The sequence below is a fragment of the Lathyrus oleraceus genome, chromosome 6 (genome assembly GCF_024323335.1).
Source record: "Lathyrus oleraceus cultivar Zhongwan6 chromosome 6, CAAS_Psat_ZW6_1.0, whole genome shotgun sequence".
In the NCBI taxonomy this organism is placed as follows: Eukaryota; Viridiplantae; Streptophyta; class Magnoliopsida; order Fabales; family Fabaceae; genus Lathyrus; species Lathyrus oleraceus.
In genome coordinates, this window is record NC_066584.1 from 144,977,463 (window position 1) to 144,996,683 (window position 19,221).

Sequence of the window (19,221 nt, forward strand, 5' to 3'; positions counted from 1 at the left end):
ATGATCGAGACTCCTTTTGTGTTTCCCTTGAATTATCTACTAAAATCCATGCAAATAAAGGATGACCTTCGGCCACTAGCTTGATTCCGACGATAACCAGGCTCGGTCCCTCTAAAAAAAAACTCACATGATAATGACTCTCCCTTAAAACATGGTAAACCACTGGAATCTCCTTGAATCAAACAATGTTCATCAAAGCTTTTCATGACTAATATTTTGACCACACGCTCTAATCCAAACACAATAATCCTCGAATTCCTTGATTACCACCGACGCGGAATGCGCCTATGCATCTGAATATGTTGACGGTAGAACCTCGCCTTGAATGCGCACAACACAACAAGGTGCACCCATAACTGAAAAGGAGACCACTTGATGCTCATGAAAAAAAGAGTACCATAGTAGAGGAACAAAATCATGAGGAGCAAATAACGAATGAAATAATGATGTGAACATCAGGGTCAAAAATCGGGGCGTGACAGATACCCTTGTGGAGATTCATCCTAATTACTTAATTGATTTTAATGTGGAGATTCATCCTAATTACCTAATTGATTATAAAATATTTCCTTTGAATATGTGATCTTGGACCTCTCTTTGTTGCCTTACGGTATTACGGTATTACGGTCATGTCCCGCGAATGTGGGGATACACTTAGCAAAGACCCTTCGGTTAAATCATCATGTCCCTATAAGATAAATCATAGTCCCTCGGATGTTGCCTGCGAATATATGATTTTTGTCCCTCGATGACCCGTCGTTGTAGCCTACGGTTAAATGATGATCGTCCCTTCGAATGCTAAGGTATCCTTACAAATGTTGCCCTCAATGACCAATCGATGACCCTACGATGTCCCTTTTACATCCAAAGGATAAAACTACTTACTTCTCAATAGTAAGGACAGTTTTACCCTCATAAGGATAGGAAATGCCCATAAAGACCTTGGGTAGGTATAACTCTTAAATGCTGAATCACAACTCAAAATACTTTTCATACCTCACACTTTGCAAAACATCTATTAGAAAATCACCACTTGGTATACATTCGTGCTAGAATCATTGCCAAGTTATATTTTTCTAAACAGTTTTCAAAATTAAACGAGATGAATACTTTGTATACATTCATACAAGAATCATTACAAAGTTAAACTCTCTTTTCAAAACATTTTTCTGAGCAGTTCACAAACACTTTTTCAGACAAGAAAAACATAAGTGATCCAGCAATTAAGAGCCCATGGATAACCATGGATACAAAGGGTGTTAACATCTTCCCTTTGTATAATGTACCTCCCGAACCCAAAATCTAATCAAGGTATTTCCTGTTCTTTTCCACCTTTCCTTATTGGATAAAAGAAAAGTCGGTGGCGACTCTTGCTATCCGCGACATTTGCTTTCCGAAGCAAAAACACACCAAAGTCAGTTCACCGTATGACAATATGACAAACCTAAATCCCCATTTTCTTATCATTACACACATGCACAAACACAATGTTTTACTAATGCTAGAAAACCCAAAGTCTTAAGAAACTCTTGGAGAACTAATCACAAAGGACCCAAAAGATTCTGGGTACCAAAGGATAAGATAGTTTATGTTGCAGATATCCTATGCAGCAGAGTTAAGACACCAATCATGGTCCCTGGACTCTGGATGCTCACGACACATGACGGGAAGAAAGCATATGTTCCAAAGCATGGAACATAAGGATGCTAGTTTTGTAGGTTTCGGAGGAAATCAGAAAGGAAGAATCATAGGCTCCGGAACTATTGGTAATGGATCTCTTCCCTCTATATCTGATGTGTTATATGTAGAAGGATTAATGCATAACCTGTTATCAATAAGCCAATTAAGTGATAACGGTTATGATATATTTTTTAATAAAAAAACATGTAAAGCAATTAATCAAAACAATGGAACAATTCTATTCACTGGAAAGAGGAGAAATAACATTTACAAAATAAATCTTTCAGATCTAAAAGATCAAAATGTAAAATGTTTAATGTCTGTAAACGAAGAGCAATGGGTATGTCATAGACGCTTGGGCCACATTAGCATGAGAAGACTCTCTCAGCTAAATAAACTCGAGTTAGTCAGAGGTCTACCTAAGCTGAAGTTCTCTTCAGATGCTCTATGTGAGGCATGTCAGAAAGGAAAATTTTCAAAAACATCTTTTAAAAAGAAAAATGTTGTTTTCACCTCTTGGACATGTTAAGACAGCGTCAGTCAATGGAAAGAAGTATGGACTGGTCATTATTGATGATTTTAGTCGCTGAACATGGGTAAAATTTATAAAGCACAAGAGTGAGTCTCACTCTGTATTCACTAGCTTCTGTTCTAAAGTGAAAAACGAATTTGACTCTAAAATCATCAGAGTCAGAAGTGATCATGGTGGGGAATTCGAAAATAAGTTCTTTAAAGAACTTTTGATTAAAATGGAATATCCCATGATTTCTCCTGCCCTAGAACTCCACAACAAAATGGAGTTATAGAGAGGAAGAATAGGACACTCCAAGAAATTTCCAGAACCACGATCAATGAAACAAATGTGGCTAAGCACTTTTGGGCTGAAGTAGTAAATACAGCGTGTTATATTCAAAATAGAATCTCTGTAAGACCTATTTTGGAGAAGACTCCCTATGAACTGTGCAAGGGAAGAAAACCCAACATTTCTTACTTCCATCCTTTTGGATGCTCATGTTTTATTCTTAATACTAAAGAACATATGAATAAGTTTGATTCAAAAGCACAAAAAGGTATTATGTTAGGATACTTAGAACGCTCTAAAGGCTACAGAGTATACAATACAGAAACCAAAATTGTGGAAGAATCAATACATGTTAGATTTGACGATAAGCTTGACCCTGAAAAGTCAAAGCTAGTTGAGAAACTTGTAGATCTGGAGATAACTCTTGCAGGTTCTGACGAAAAGACTAAAACATCAGAAGAAGCTGAGAAGTAAAGTCCAGAAGCAACTGAAATCTCAACTATCTAGAAAAGATCAAGAAATCGCCCAAACATCTCTGAAGAATTGGTTCTGGGAAACAAGGATGAACCTGTCAGAACAAGGTCGACATTCAAAGTATCTGAAGAAACTCCTCTGGGATTAGTATCTCTGATTGAGCCTACTTCCTGTGATGAGGCACTTCAAGACAATGACTGGGTTTTGGCACTGAAAGAAGAACTTGATCAATTTTCAAAGAATGACGTCTGGGATCTTGTCCCAAAGCCTAAAGGAATTCATATTGTTGGAACAAGATGGGTATTCAGAAACAAATTGAACGAGAAAGGAGAAGTAGTCAGAAACAAAGCATGACTGGTGGCATAAGGTTATAATCAACAAGAAGGCATTGACTACAACGAAACCTTTGCTCCAATCGCGAGGTTAGAATCCATTCGTTTACTTGTATCATTCACTGTAAATCACTCCATCAAATTATATCAGATGAATGTCAAGAGCACATTTCTTAACGGGTATATATAAGAAGAAGTGTATGTGCATCAACCCCCAGGTTTTGAAAACTCTAAATGTCCAGAACATATCTTTAAACTGAAAAAATCATTGTATGGTCTAAAACAAGCTCCTAGAGCTTGGTACGAAAGATTAAGCAACTTTCTTCTGTAACATGATTTCATTAGAGGAAAGGCTGACTCTACACTCTTCTGTAAAAACATTAGAAATGATCTCGTGATATGTCAGAAATACGTTGATGATATAATTTTTGGCTCAGCTAACCCATCTGTGTGTCAAGAATTTTCTGAGCTAATGCAGGAAGAATTTGAAATGAGTTTGATGCAAGAACTGAAATTCTTTATGGGAATTCAAATCAATCAAGCTTCAGAAGCTACATATGTATACCAAAGTAAATACATAAAAGATATTCTGAATAAATTTCAAATTTCAAAATGCAAGCCAGCAAAGACACTCATGCATCCAACCTGTATTCTAGAGAAAGAAGAAGTTAGTCAAAAGGTTTGTCAGAAGCTCTATCATGGTATGATAGGCTCTCTCTTATATTTGGCGGCTACGCATCCTGACATTCTTTTTAGTGTATGTCTTTGTGCCATATTCCAATCAGATCCAAGGGAATCCCATTTAACAGCAGTTAAAAGAATCCTAAGGTATCTGAAAGGAACCCCTAACCTTGGTCTAATGTATAAGAAAACATCACAGTATAGGCTTTCTGGATATTGTGATGCAAATTATGTAGGGGATAGAATGGAACGTAAAAACACATATGGGAACTGTCAATTCTTGGGAAACAATCTCATATCTTGGGCTAGCAAAAGACAGTCAACCATCGCTCTTCCTACTGCAGATGCAGAATATATATCAGCTTCACTATGCACTACTCAAATGCTATGGATGAAAAACCAACTAGAAAACCGCTAGATTTTTTAGAGTAACGTTCCTATCTTCTGTGATAATACTGTTGCCATATGTTTAAGTAAGAACCCTATCTTGCACTCCAGAGCTAAGCACATAGAAATAAAACATCATTTTATCAAAGACTATGTTCAGAAAGGGGTAATATCTTTGAAATTTATAGATACAGACCATCAATGGGCTGATATCTTCACAAAACCCCTGGATGAAGATAGATTCTCATTTATTCTGAAACACCTGAAAATTGAAAAATTGTCCAGAATAAATCTAATGTGCTTCTCTGAAAAATAGCAAAATAAGGCTCTGAAATAACATCTGGTATATGGATCTGACTCTGATACTTCTACAAGTTAGGATTCATCTGAATCAGAAATCCTCAGGATCCAATCCCTTGGTATTTCTGAAGATCAGATAGATCAACACGTGGGGTATCTTGCGTCTGACCTTGGATATTCTAGACAGATGTCTACCAGAAATCAAGAGACATACCCTTGAGATCTCCTCGAGCAGTGTGTTGATTTGGGGAATAGACTTCTATCATCAGTTGTAATCATTTCTCTCCTAGCATGTCAACTTGTTTTATGTGCCATCATTAATTTTCTAACTTCTCAACTGCTCCTAACACTGTCGTTTTGCATGCCCTCTATGTGTATTTATATGTTTCACAATTCACAATTTCACACTTTACACTCAAAGCCTACACAAACCTCCTTCCTTCTCAAGTTCATCAAGTTCATCAAGTTCATCATCTTCATCAAGTTCATCAATCTTCATCTACTTCATCAACTCTCTCAACAAATGGACTCAATGGAACAAACTCTCATTTCTTCTCAGCAAACAACTGCTACAATCGGGGTTGTCTCTACCCTCATTTACAAAGAACCACACACTTTGGATCGTGAACCACATATCCATCTTTCCACTCCATTTGAAAATCTTGAGGTCTTGTGTGAATCATTGGTAGATTTTGAGAACATAAAGCACAATGGAATAGACCTTACTGAGGAACTCAGAATGCAAGGGTGGGAAACCTATTTCCAAAGGCTCTATGACCCCTGTTTATACCTATCTGGTAAAAGATTTCTAGCGCTTTGCAGACTCAGATGACCATTACATTGTATCACATGTTCTGGAGGTAAAGATTGTCATCACGGAGGAGTCCATCGCCTCCCTTCTGAACATGGAGAAGACAGGGGGACGAAGGATCTACAATATCAACCCTAGGGCAAAGTACATGTCCCAGGAAATTGCCCCAACCATTTTCCAATAGAACACTGAAGGCAACTCCTCCAAAAATAAGGAACTTCACCAGAACCTCCGAGTCTGGCTGAAGATAATTCTGGGAACCATTCATCACCGCCCACCCTCCAACTCTTCTGACTACATCAACACGGATCAGAAGTGCATACTCTACTGCCTTCACAAAGGCATCAAGCTGAATCTGCCAGCACTGCTCTTCAAATACCTCATAGACTCTGTCAAAGACACCAGAAACAACATGAATCCCAGAACCTACATCCCTCTGGGAAGGATTATCTCCGATGTTCTGATCGAGAGCGGGTTGGTGGATCACCTGATCCATCACAATTTGATGGAAGATGTCACTGTTGACATTGGAAGGCCTCTGAATGCTCACAATCTGAAGAGCATGGGGGTGATTGAGCAAGTCAGGATGAAACCTTCTTTAGATACCTTCTGGGAAGCACTCAAGGATCAGAGGAAGATTCCAAATGGCCTCTACCTCTTCTCCAAGATTGATCCTCCAGAGGTTGTGGCATATTATCTGAAGGATCTAGCAAGCCAAGGAGTTGACATCTCAGAGTTCTCTGTGGATTGGCTGCCTGAGCATCCACCAAACTTCATGAAGAGAATGCGAAAGCCTTCTGATAAGTCAAATAAGGCCAAGAAAGCAAAGCAAGGGGAAACTTATGTGTCAAGACCTCCGGTCCCTCTGATCAAATCACCAAGTAAGTCATTGTCTCCTCACTCTCGCTCTGTCAATTTAAAGCAAATTTCTTTTTCTCTTTCCCAAACCACCCATATCTACACTCAATCTGAACCTCAACCCTCTACCACTAAACCCTCTGATACTCCAAACCCTAACCCATCATCACCTCCGTTTCAAAAATTCAATCTTTCCACCACAACCCTACTAGTTTCTAAAGCTGAGATGCTTAACGAACCTATCTCACCAATCTCCTCCACACCTTCATCTCCACCCTACTACATCTTATCATCTGACTCAGAACCCTCTGACCCTCAATCCCCCACACTGGCCCAGCTTCAAGCTCGTGCTCTTGCCATACAACAACAACCTGAACCAGAAGCTAACAATCCACCACCTGAACAACCAATTCCACCACCATTTGAGCAACCCCAAACACCACCTTTGAACAACCCCAAACACCACCATCTGAACAACCACCAAATCCACCTCTTGCACAACCCACAACACCACCCTCTGATACTCCCATCATACCACCATCTGAACAACCACCTCTTGCACAACCCATAACAGCACCCTCTGATACTCCCATCATACCACCCTCTGAAAACATTATCATTCCTACCTCTCAGACTCCCGCTAACACCAACCAAACACCACCAACATCCCCACCCCTGACACTGAACAAGAAATGACCTTCCCCACCTTATAAGAAGTAACCTCTTTATTTGTTGAGTCTTCAGTGGAGAAGATTAGATCTCTATCTATAAACTCTAGTATCAATGACGATCCCTTTGCAGTGAGGACTCACTGGAACAGAGTGATCAGATGGATGACATCTGAGGCTTTCAAACTGAAAGGCCTCTTTGAACAAGTCCAAAACGACTTTATCAGAGACGCTGGATAAAGGCTTCAAGCACGATTGGTCAGAGAGGCAGAGGAAAAGTCCATAAGAGAAGCAGAAGAGAAAGCTCGCCTGGAAGAAGAGAAACGGGTTAGAGAAGATGTAGAGAAGGTTGTCGTTGAAGCTACTGCTGCGGCTGCTACTGAAGTTGAGTCAAAAGCAAAAGACGACGCTGAAGAAGCAACACACATAGCTGCGGAAGAAGCTACAAAGGCTAGCACTGATGCTCTGACTTAGGGGGAGCAATCAAACTCTGGTTTCGCTCATCTGGTCCTGAAGACTCTAGAAGAGCTACAGAAGGAGCAACAGATAGTGCGATCACGATTGGATCACCAGGACTTTGTCAAAAACAATATTCAGAACCTGCTGACCCAGCTGCTCCAAAGGATGCCTCCGCCTCCAAACCCTTAGGCACTTAGGCTTCTCTTGTTGTTTTCCTTATTTTTTCTGCTATGTATTTTGTGCTCTCTTTCTGAATTGCTGATTACCTGTACCTATCTTTATCATATATGAACTTTCTTTTGCCTATTTTTTGCTGTCTTTTTGAGTCTGACAAAAAGGGGGAGAATAAAAACAGCTCTGATGAAAATATATCTAAGCCTCTTACTGCACTGCGCACATTAACATCTTAATATCTTATGAAAACTAAAGTTATGCAGGATAACAACTAAGGTACAAACTAGTTGTCGTACAAGGAAAGTCTAGTAAGAACTTCTGAGAAATCCTATGATTCATCTCAAGGGGAGTCACCTCTCATCTGACTCTGAGATATTATCTTTTTGTTGATTATATCACTATTTCATCATCACTCTGGTTTTTTTTTGTCATCATCAAAAAGGGGGAGATTGTAAGAATAAATCTAGTATCTGCAATTTATCTTTAAGATTTTGATGATAACAAAGGATGAAACAAAAATGGTATCCTAACAAATTTTTTCTAAGTGTGCAGGACTCTAATCAAAGTGGTCAGATAAACATTCATCAGATACAGATACTAGTCAGAATAATCACTTAGAAGATACTCAGCCGAAGCTCTGAGTCTGATCAAGGAAGCGTACAAAATAAATAGAGATCCGACACTCTGAAGCGGAAGAACGCACTCTAGGATCTGAAGCTTTTACACTCTGATTGGAAGAACCTCTGAAGATAGTCAGCCACAAAAAACTATCTGAAGGATACACTTGCTGAACAGAGAATCTGATATTTGAACCTTCTGATTCAGAATCATATTTCCAAAGACTTAGCTATGAAGACTTCCAAGTATGGAAAGAATCTAATTCAGGAAGAAAAGTTATAGTGCCTCAAAACTGCTTTGGAAAGAACACAGAGATTAATGACTTTAAGCATCCATCATTGCCAAAGATCCTGTCACTCAACGGTCTTCTCATCACTCCTATATAAAGGATGGAACACTTCACTAAGAAGACAACGGAAAACACACGAGAATACAACACTACTTTCATATCCATTATTCATTCTCTTTCTTACACGAGCTGCTGCTCTAAAAGTGTGAACATTTCTTTCTGCTCTTACCTTGTGTAAATTATTCTTACCTAGAAGCACTAAGCATTACTGTAATTCTATTTATTTGTTGATTGCTCCTCAAGTGACTTGACTCGTCTCCATCCTATCTGCTATTGTGCTAATGTTGAAAATATGATTATAATTGGATAAAAATCAAGAATAATAGGATGCTTAACCCAATAATATAGATAAAGCATACCCCTACTACTCATAAAAAAAGTATTTCACTTCCTTCCTCAGCGTTCAGTGGACGTGAGGCACTATTCCCACAGCAGTTGGTTGGATTCTCCAACTTTGGAAAATGAACCCCGTTCAAGTTCCATCCCAACTGTCTCATCTTGAGAAAGGGAAATATGGCAATCTTTATTAGGTCAATTAGGATTCACACCTTCCTTTCCCCGTGGTTTAATCGGAGTAACCGCTTAATACATATTATTTGGAAAAGTAAGCTCGCTGCCTTAATTTAGGAGTGAAAGAGCCCGAACAACTTTTATTGCACCAAGAGCGGGAACTCAGATAGTGTATGAGTAGCTCGGATCTATCTAGACTGCTCACTAGGCCCTCTGCCCATCTCTAAGCATAAAAATAAGAGATCTTTGGGTCTCGGCTATCACTTTACATTCCTAAATTTTAAAGGATTGAAGAAGCTGCCTCTCATAGTGGTCCGTGATTCAATCACACGGGAAAGGATAATTCTCAGAGCGTCAAGGCTTAGAGCTTCTTCTCAAGCTGCCTATTTTGTGTGTGGTTAACTATTGATTCAATTGCGTAAAGAAGCCTAGTTGTCCTAAGAGTTGATTCCGGAACTGCTTCAATTCGAAGAGGAGTGCTTACTCTTGCAGTTTTTTCTTTCACAACTCTTTCTATCATAACTTATTTTTCCTCATACGGATCTAAGCTCTCGCAAGTGCCTTCCCTTCCTTCTTTCCTATTCGATAGTAGCTTGCATTCTCTGGGGGGATTTTTTTTATGTAAAAAAATAGTTGGCATCAGTGTTATCAGTGCATATATGAATCCAACCTTCCCTCACAGTGGGATGGGATAGACACATATTCATCCTTGCAATGGTTGTTTCCGATTCTGTAAGAGCGGTACAAAAAGGCTATAAAGATTGTATGCTTTCCTTTACACCTTCAAGCTTGAAGGTTCACGAAAACAGTTCGGTGATTGCAAAGTACTCAATCGGGCCCTATCTCCTACACTACCATCTGTCTTCGATTATAAACTTTATAGTTAGAGGGAATTAAAGATAAAATCCTAAAAGAAAAGCACGCATGATAAAGTATACAATAGCACCATGTCTTCCCACTACGCGCTAAGAAGGAAAAGAAAGGACAAACAACAAGCAGGGAAGGGGATTCTTTGAAAGCCTACTACTCTTTGGCCATCTTGCTTGCATAGATTGAATAGGCTTGCTGACTGGCTTACCTACTAGAACTATCAAGCATAAAGCATAGATGTCATACTCTTATTTCGTGCACTATGCATAAGACATAGAATTATAAGAAAGACATTTGCAATTAGCTAGGGCAGTTCTCTACACGGGAGAATTCTGACACTCACAGTACTCCCCATAACTTTCGCCTACTGAGTTTGGGCTGGTAAGCTCCGAGGCCTCTTTCCTTCCCCTGTATTCCTTCCCCCGCTTCATATACTTTCCTTTGGCTTGGAAGGCAGCCACTTATTATGGAATGACATATATGATGATGATGGTAGTTATCTGCCTAGCCTCTGGTACACATTTTATTAATATTATTTTCCATTCTTAACAAATGACATACATTGTAGAGAAAGGTTTATCTAACTAGTTAGGGAGTTTAGCTGACCACCCTGCTTGCTTTCTGACGCTTTCTCGACGGTAGGTACCCAACATCGGCAAAGAAATTAGCCTATCCTTTTTCCTCAATAGATTTATTAAAATATCCATGGTGCTGGTATGCATATAATGTCGGATCTTGAATGGCCTTTCATTTCATTTTTTAAGTAGCAATTCACCAACTTTGGGCATGGTGCAAGAAGGTGCAACATAATGATTCTTTTAATTTTCCTCATAATCCTAGTGATCTCATCATTGCTAAAGCCAAGGAAATCCATAAGTGTTCGGTGAAAACTCTTGATCTTAATCATCGAGAGGTAGATTTTCTCAAATGGGAAGCTCCCTCCAATCCTTTTTTAAAGTAAATTTTCATGGTTGCGCCAAGAATAATCTAGGACCTACAATGGGGGACTCATTAGAAGTTAGAACGGATAATGGATAATTGGATTCATGGAGAACCTAGGACATGCTACGAACTGTGCCACCAGAATTTTTTGCCATTTATCCTGGTCTTTCTCTTGCCTGGAACTCAGGCTTCAGAAGCATCTTTAAGCGGATTCGGAGGTTTGTCTCATTAGTCTTATCCAACCTATGTTGTGGTTGATGGACCCACTCGAGCTCTAATTCCATACTATATTATCGATTTTCAGGTTAAAAGTCTGAGTGGCCCCGTGAGGATGCGGAAAGCCAATCTAATGATAAGAGTTGTTAATTGGGCTCTCTTCGAAGGATTTCAACCTTGATGCCCTATCCGTGGAGGCACCTAAGCCGGATTTTATTTTGTAGGGACGAATTAAAATACCCCATCATAGCACTCTAAGGTTCAATGGGGAACTATTGAAGCTTCCATCTTTCCACCTATATGGTTTTAGCGTAAATATACATGATCTTCATTCGATACGTGTCTAGTCTCTCTAATCCCTGAAACCGTAACTATGGCTATCTTCTCAGATCCGTCTTTTCTGTTGTTCAAAGATCTCTCCAATTCCCTTTCTTTCTAAGTGGGTCTTTAAGCAGATTCGAAGGTCTGTCTCATTAGTCTTATCCAAACTATGTTGTGGTTGATGGCCCAACTCGAGCTCTAATTCCATACTATATTATCGATTTTCAGGTTAAAAGTCTGAGTGGCCCTGTGAGGATGCGGAAAGCCAATCTAATGATAAGAGTGGTTAATTGGGCTCTCTTCGAAGGATTTCAACCTTGATGCCCTATCCATGGAGGCACCTAAGCCGGATTTTAATTTGTAGGGACGAATTAAAATACCCCATCATAGCACTCCATGGTTCAACGGGGAATTATTGAAGCTTCCAGCTTTCCACCTATATGGTTTTAGCATAAATAGACATGATCTTCATTTGATACGTGTCTAGTCTCTCTAAGCTCTGAAACCGTAACTATGGCTATCTTCTCAGATCCATCTTTTCTGTTGTTCAAAGATCTCTCCAATTCCCTTTCTTTCTAAGTGGCATTACACAAAGTCGAATCCAAGGCTTGACACGGTCTTCTTATCCCAAGCTAACTAGAATAATTAGTAGCTTATAGGATCCCAAAGCAATAACCATAGATGGAGGAACATTCGTCTTTTTAACCTATTTTCCCCAACCAAGATATCATGCCTATCCCGAAAAAGGGACTCCCTCCTTCCTTATTCTTATTCAACTAAAAGTAAAGTAAGGAAGATGAAAGATAAAGAAGAATCTTAACCATAAGATAATCAGATCTTCCTCAGTGTAACAGAATGCAAGTCTTTACCTTTGGCTAGATATAAAGTTGAGTGAGGAAAAATGAATTGCATATATAAATATAGCAAGTAGTTTTTATTTCGTGAAGGTGATTTGTGTGGGGTCAATGTATTTGCTGAAACTCGCTTGGCATAATAATCTTAGCCAAAGCGAAGAACCGGATTGACATGCCGTGAATCCTCTGGAAAGAGAGGGGTGGGGTTTCTATCACTTTCTCTTTTCCTGCCATATTTCTATCCTTATAAGCTTTATACACAAGGCTCGCCTTCGGGTATTCTTTTCTTCGGATGATAACAGTATGACCAAAAGGGCGAGACTCAGGAGTATTGATGTCTAGGACCGGGTGGAAGGAGCCATATCCATACTCTCTAGTGGCACGAACTGACCTCAAATTCTATAGAAGGCATGAAGCTCACGTTCTCGCAATCTGCGCTCAATGCCGGTTGAACTTCGGCAGAGACCTTAACAATATAACCTCATAATGGAAACTTTAAACATTGATGGTATGTGGAGGATTTGGCCTCACGCAACCAAGGCTTTCCAAGTAGTAAGTTGAATGAAGTGAGGATATCTATGACATGGAAGGTGGACCAAAAGGTTTGGCGTTTTTTAGGCCTATTTGGACATCGACAATCAACCTGCCTTTTGCTGGCCTTATCGAATTATCACAAGCGGTGATGTACATGGGAGAAGGAGCCAGTGAGTCCTCATAAATGTCAAGGGTGCATAGCGTGGATAGGGAGAGGGACCCATATGTTTTTGTGAAAAAAGCACGGCTCCTGATTTCTCAACTTCTCAAATTTAGCTTGGTAATCAACAATTGAACCCTCTTATTTCAACTTATAAAATTATGCTTAACTATTAGCATATGTAGAAGGGTTAAATCGTAATTCTAAATATTTTTAAATGAAAAATCAATCTAACAATTAATTATTCATGTGCGTCCATTTAAACCAGCATAAAGTATCACCCTTCATGTAAAATGTAACTAATGATAGATAATCTTTAGGTGGAAATTGATAAAAAATGAAAACTTTTCAACTTAAACTAACCATTTTAAAATATCAAAACCATCAAACACAACAAGTTCTAATTTAGGTGCATGAAATAGGATTGGTTAGGTTATTTGAGGAAGTTGTTGTGGGGTATTGATGGAAAGTGAGAATAGTATAAAAAGGAGGATTTGAAAAGACAATTGGGGGACTGATATAAGTGAGTCCCATAAAAGGTGGGGGTGGGGGGATTAGGGGCGGTTGTTATTTCTCGTAGTAGTAGTAATTAGCTTAAGTGTAGTTATTGAAAATGCATCACTATAGGCATGGATGAGACTAGTGTGGGTAAAAATAGGGGAAATAATAGGTCCATAACCATGGAAAATTGAGGGTTAATAGCTATACTTGAAGAAGTTGTTGTTTTGTGAATAGTGGTGGTTTGTTGCAGCCCACTTTAATCTATTAAATTTGTGTGAATTAGGGGTGTTCAAAACTGAATCGACCCAATAGAAAACCGATAATGAACCAAACCAAACCAAAATCGCAAAATATCGTATTTAGTTAAGATGTGTTTGGGCCATTTTTTAACAAAATTGTGCGGTTGAGTTCGATTTGTGGTTCATATTTTACAAACTGAACCAAAAACTTCACTTAAACCAAATCCAACCCAAACCTAAACCTATTATGCCTTAACCTTATGATTACGTATGATTTTCTCTTCCTCACACTTAAGGTTTCAATTTGAGTCTTCTCAAATCTCTTATAGCAGTATTATCTTCTTTTCCATGTACATCTCACCTCTTCTTCTCCAGTCTCTCATATCTTATATTATTTCTTTTTCATCTTCTTATTTTTTTATTCTATTGTTCTCTCTTCCAATTACGTTTTTAATGCATTTCTTCTTCTCTAATATCTCCTCTTTCTTTTTCATCTTCTTTAATCTTCTATCTCCTATATTTTTTTTTTCTGTTTCATTATAATGTTTTTGATATTGTTTTATGCTACGATTTTATGTTTTTTATTCTATTTTTCTCTAATATTATTTTTGTATATTAAATGAAAAGTAAATGTTCAAATATGATGAATTTTGTTGTTATTTGATAACACATAAATGACTAAATACAAAGCTATGTTGTCATTTATATGTGTATGTATGACTCAATAAATTTTTTGTAAAAAAACCGAATCAATCGAACCAATCTAAACTGCATTTGTTTGATTTAGTTTGATTATATTTTATTTCTAAAAGTCAATCGAATCAAACCAAATAACATATTTTTTCTCTTGCGGTTCGGATAACTTTTTACGTCAAAATCGTTTAAACCGCACCGCGAACACCCGTATTATAAATGATCATGATATATTCATGTATAGAATCTAAAACTCATTGTTGATTATCTATTCGACTATGGATCTTATCCAATTGTTGTTCTAAATATCGACTTGCTTCAAACTCTTTCATTCATTTGATGATGGATATAATGGATTATATGTTCAATATCTTTATAAGTAGCTTGAATAATATCATCCAAATCTTTAAAAGAAGAATTATTAGGTTTATGAAGCATTAAATCAAATAATAAAAGCACCAATAATAAACTATTATTAAGGATAGAATGTAGATTTAAGTTGCAAAGAAAAAAATGCATAAAAAGAAACTTCAAAATGTCATTGATTAAAACAACTTAAAATTTACACTATAAATAACTAGGATTTTAGAAATATAAATGGGTCATGGGTCTCTTTTGAAAACAGTATAAAATTGTTAATGTAGAGAACAATCTTAATTGCACCCCTTTAATAAGAATAAAAATCTTTCAACAAGATTGATCATTTTCTTTCTCTAATAAATTTATTGGACTTCATATATATATATATATATATATATATATATATATATATATATATATATATATATATATATATATATATATATATATATATATATATATATATATATATATATATATATAGTCAAGAACCAAAAGTTATCTTGCATTTCTTGAGCAACTTTGATATTCTTTTTCTTTTTTATGTAACGGGTCTTTAATTATTCAAGGAAGCAATTCATTTTTTGTTTTGCAATGAAAAATAAAGTGAGTTACACAATGCTATGCTATGTGACTAGATTGGGGTTAGACATCATAACTCTGATTTGAAAAAAGAATAGAAAATAAGATAAACGACCACTCATTTCTTAACTTATAATTAATAGAAGGAAAGTTTTCTTTCTTTCTTTCTTTCTCTTTTACGATAGTTGCCAAAGTAGGTGAGATGGAATTGAAATAGACCACCACTATCTTGCCACATGGAACAATAGCTATATTGATAGATACACCTACATTCCCACTCAAAAACGTCACAACCCCTTCAATAATTCATCTTTACCTCTAAACCTTTTCTCATTACAGAAAATATTGCTAGGTTTCTTAATTTCTATTCCAAGTGGAACAATATCTCTATAGAGAACCTTTTCTTTTCTTCTTTTTTTTGTTTAAGAGAACATTTTCTAGTATATACATCTAATAACCTGGAATAAGCTAGGTGGAGCTATGACTTTTTTCTTTAGGTGAGGGGGTCTCTAAAAGCAATTGAGCAAAAACTTAGAGAAATTTAGTAAAAAATAACCACACAAAAATATATATTTTTGATGTAAATTAAAAATAAAATAAAATATTCAATAAAAACATAAAATAAAATATTTTTATTTTAGAGTTAACAAACTAAAAAGACAAACCTTCACTTATTTTAATAAAATAACTAATTATAAGAATAAATAACTAATTATAAAATAACAAATTAATTGTGATATAAAAAGAGTCAATTACATAAAGTCATTTAAATTATTGATTTGTATTAATTAAGTTAATTTCACTAATAACGTAAAGTCATTAAATTGATATATATTAGTTTTAAATTATAAGTGATTTGAAAAAAACCCAATTATGAATTATTTTATACTTTCAATCATATCTTTGTATTTATTTTTTTATCACATTATTTATTCTTTATTACTCTATTTTCCCATCTCTTTTTTTCCGCATACAAAATTAGTTATATCATTTAATTTTTATAAAATCAAAATATTGTATAATTTAAAACAAAGGGAATATTATACATACATACAAAATAAACAAAAATGATTTTCTTATACAATTACAAGTGAGAGACATAAATAAAAATAAATTCATAAAAAAGAAAAATGATGAAAGAGCATGAAAAAATGAAAAAAAGATGGTATTAGCCCTAATAAAAAATAAAGAAACAACTTAATTTATTAACCTTGCGGTTCAATTATATTATTGGCATATGTTATTACAAGTACAACATGTAACTCTTCTATACCTTCTCATCTCTCATATTTTTTTTTTGTAAAAGTTCAAATACACAATTATACATATAGAACTATAGAATATACTATTATACAGATACGTATAAAATACAATACAAGAAAATATAAAGAGAGAAATTAAATCAGACAGTAATAGTTTACTTTCAAAGGCTAACAGAGCAACGTTGATCCATCTGATACTTAACGACGTTTGCTCCAATATAAACGCCGTTAGCTCCCATGTTAACGCCGTTACCGTCGTTACGAACTGAGATATAAGCAGGACACCGAACATAGAGATGATAATGACCAGAAATAAACGTACCAACCTTCCAACGAACTCTTCCGTCAACTCTAACGGTAGCAAAGAAATTACCGTTAGATTGATCCTGCGAGAGAGTCTGAAAGTTAAACGGAGCAACGGGAACTTCGGTGCCGTAAACCGCCGGCGACCAAACGTCGACTTCTTTGTGACCTTGGTAGGAAGGTGGTATGGAGGTTCTGTAAGTGATCTGCTGGCTACGGTAGGTGACGTAGGTGTCGAGACGGTCGTAGTAGACGCCGATGTGGTCGTTGGGATTTCTTGACATTAGTGTTATTTGGAAATTGGTCGTTAGGAGATTCGGTTGCGTTGTGTTGAAGGCGGAGACGGTTATGTCGGAGAGGATGAAGGTTGGTTTTGTGGGTCTTAGGATTGCCCATATGAGGAGAATTGTAAGTAAAACTAAGAAAAGGAACACTATGATTCCCCAAAATATTCTTTGGAAGAGTATTCTTTTTCTTCCTTTGTGGTGATCGCACTCCTTAACCGACATGATGTTGAGAGTGTGAAGTGTAGTAGTGTGATAGATGAAAAATATGAATAAAGAAGAAGAATTATGATAATGTTTTGGAGAAAGGTGAGAGTGGAAGTGTTGTTGTGAGGTGAGGTGAGAGAAGGAAATATAGAATGGTTTTAGGGAGGGGAAGGAATTATGAGGAGGTTTCGTGTGGTTGACGTTTTTTGCGTTTGTTTGTTTGTGTTTGGTGTTGATTAGATTATTGGTAAGTTTGAGTGGGTTTTTCAGAGGTTAGATGTATGATATGGTATGATAAGATTAGGAAATATATGGTGATGGGTAGTGTTTGGAAATTTGGATGTATGCAATGTGAATTTCAATGGTGGAGGCTGCTTTGTTTGATTGATAGACATGTGTGAAGTATGCTTTTTGGAAACTTATGACTTTTGGTGGTTGAGGTTAATATATTGAGTAGGCTATTTACATTCTTATTAGAGAAAATTGCATTCGGATTTAAACTATTACATTGATACTACATCGATTGTAGATGGATGATATATATATATATATATATATATATATATATATATATATATATATATATATATATATATATATATATATATATATATATATATATATATATATATATATATATATATATATATATATATATATATATATATATATATATATATATATATATATATATATATATATATATATATATATATATATATATATATATATATATATATATATATATCCTTTTAATCATTTTGTTAAAGTATTTTACCGTCACTAATTTTTTTTGTCATATATTAAAATTAGTTTAATTGTAATTTTAATCCTTCTATTTTATTTTAAAATTAAGATTTTTGTCTCTTTATGTAATTTTTTATTTTATTTTAATCTTTCTTTCAATATAAAATCAATTTTCAATGACACGATAATCAATTTGATAATATGTATAAGTGCCATATTTGTAACAATTAATTTTTTATATTTAGATTTTAATTATATAAAATTTGATGAATAAATTATTTACAATTTAAAAAAAAATAAACTAAATGAAAGGATCAAAATTAAGAAAATGAAAGTAATTAATTGTTGTAAAGATTGGAGTGATTCATCTTCAAATTGACCTTCATGTTATTAAAGTTTGTTTTTATATTAAAAGGGAGACTAAAATCCCCAAAAAGAAATGAAGGGATAAAAACTCCAAATTTTAAAATAGGGGAATTAAAATTTAAAAAAATAAAAAAAATTTAATAGAGATGCATTAATAGTGTAAAATAATTGTATACTTTTGTCTAATAAAAATTATCATATATGTAATTTTAATTTTTTTAATCTGGTTTGATGAAATACACAATTATTATTGGTTGATAATATAAAATTAATTTATATTAAAAATCAAAATTCCAATTAAATATATAAATTTAAGAGATTAGAATATATATCTTAAAATTCGATAGGGGAAGATAATGTAATTTGTTTTTATTATTGTCATTGTATTGTTACAAATGAGTTAAAGTTGCATGTGGAATTTGTTAGTTTGATCAGTGCGTCTTTCCTACAAATTTATAGTAGTACCAAATAATTACTACTACTTTGAAAGCGTCTACCGAGAGAATTCTATGGGTGATATTTTGTCCTTGTTACCTACCTCATCAAATTTTTAGTGTAAATAAAATTACATCTTGCTTTTTTATAAGCAATTATTTGAATCGAGTTAAGAGAAAAGACCAAAGGTCTCTAAACAAAACATTACAAGAATTTACAAGCTAGAACTCAAGTTGGATGAC

General features: G+C 35.5%; 1 protein-coding gene across 1 annotated transcript; it reads right to left on the minus strand.

Annotated features, from left to right (window-relative positions):
* Window positions 1-16,560: 16,560 nt before the first annotated feature.
* LOC127092804 (NDR1/HIN1-like protein 1) lies at window positions 16,561-17,892 on the minus strand. Its single transcript, XM_051031699.1, has one exon. It carries the CDS (start codon window positions 17,447-17,449, stop codon window positions 16,799-16,801), a length of 651 nt encoding a protein of 216 aa, XP_050887656.1. The 5' UTR covers window positions 17,450-17,892; the 3' UTR covers window positions 16,561-16,798.
* Between the last annotated feature and the right edge of the window lie 1,329 nt (window positions 17,893-19,221).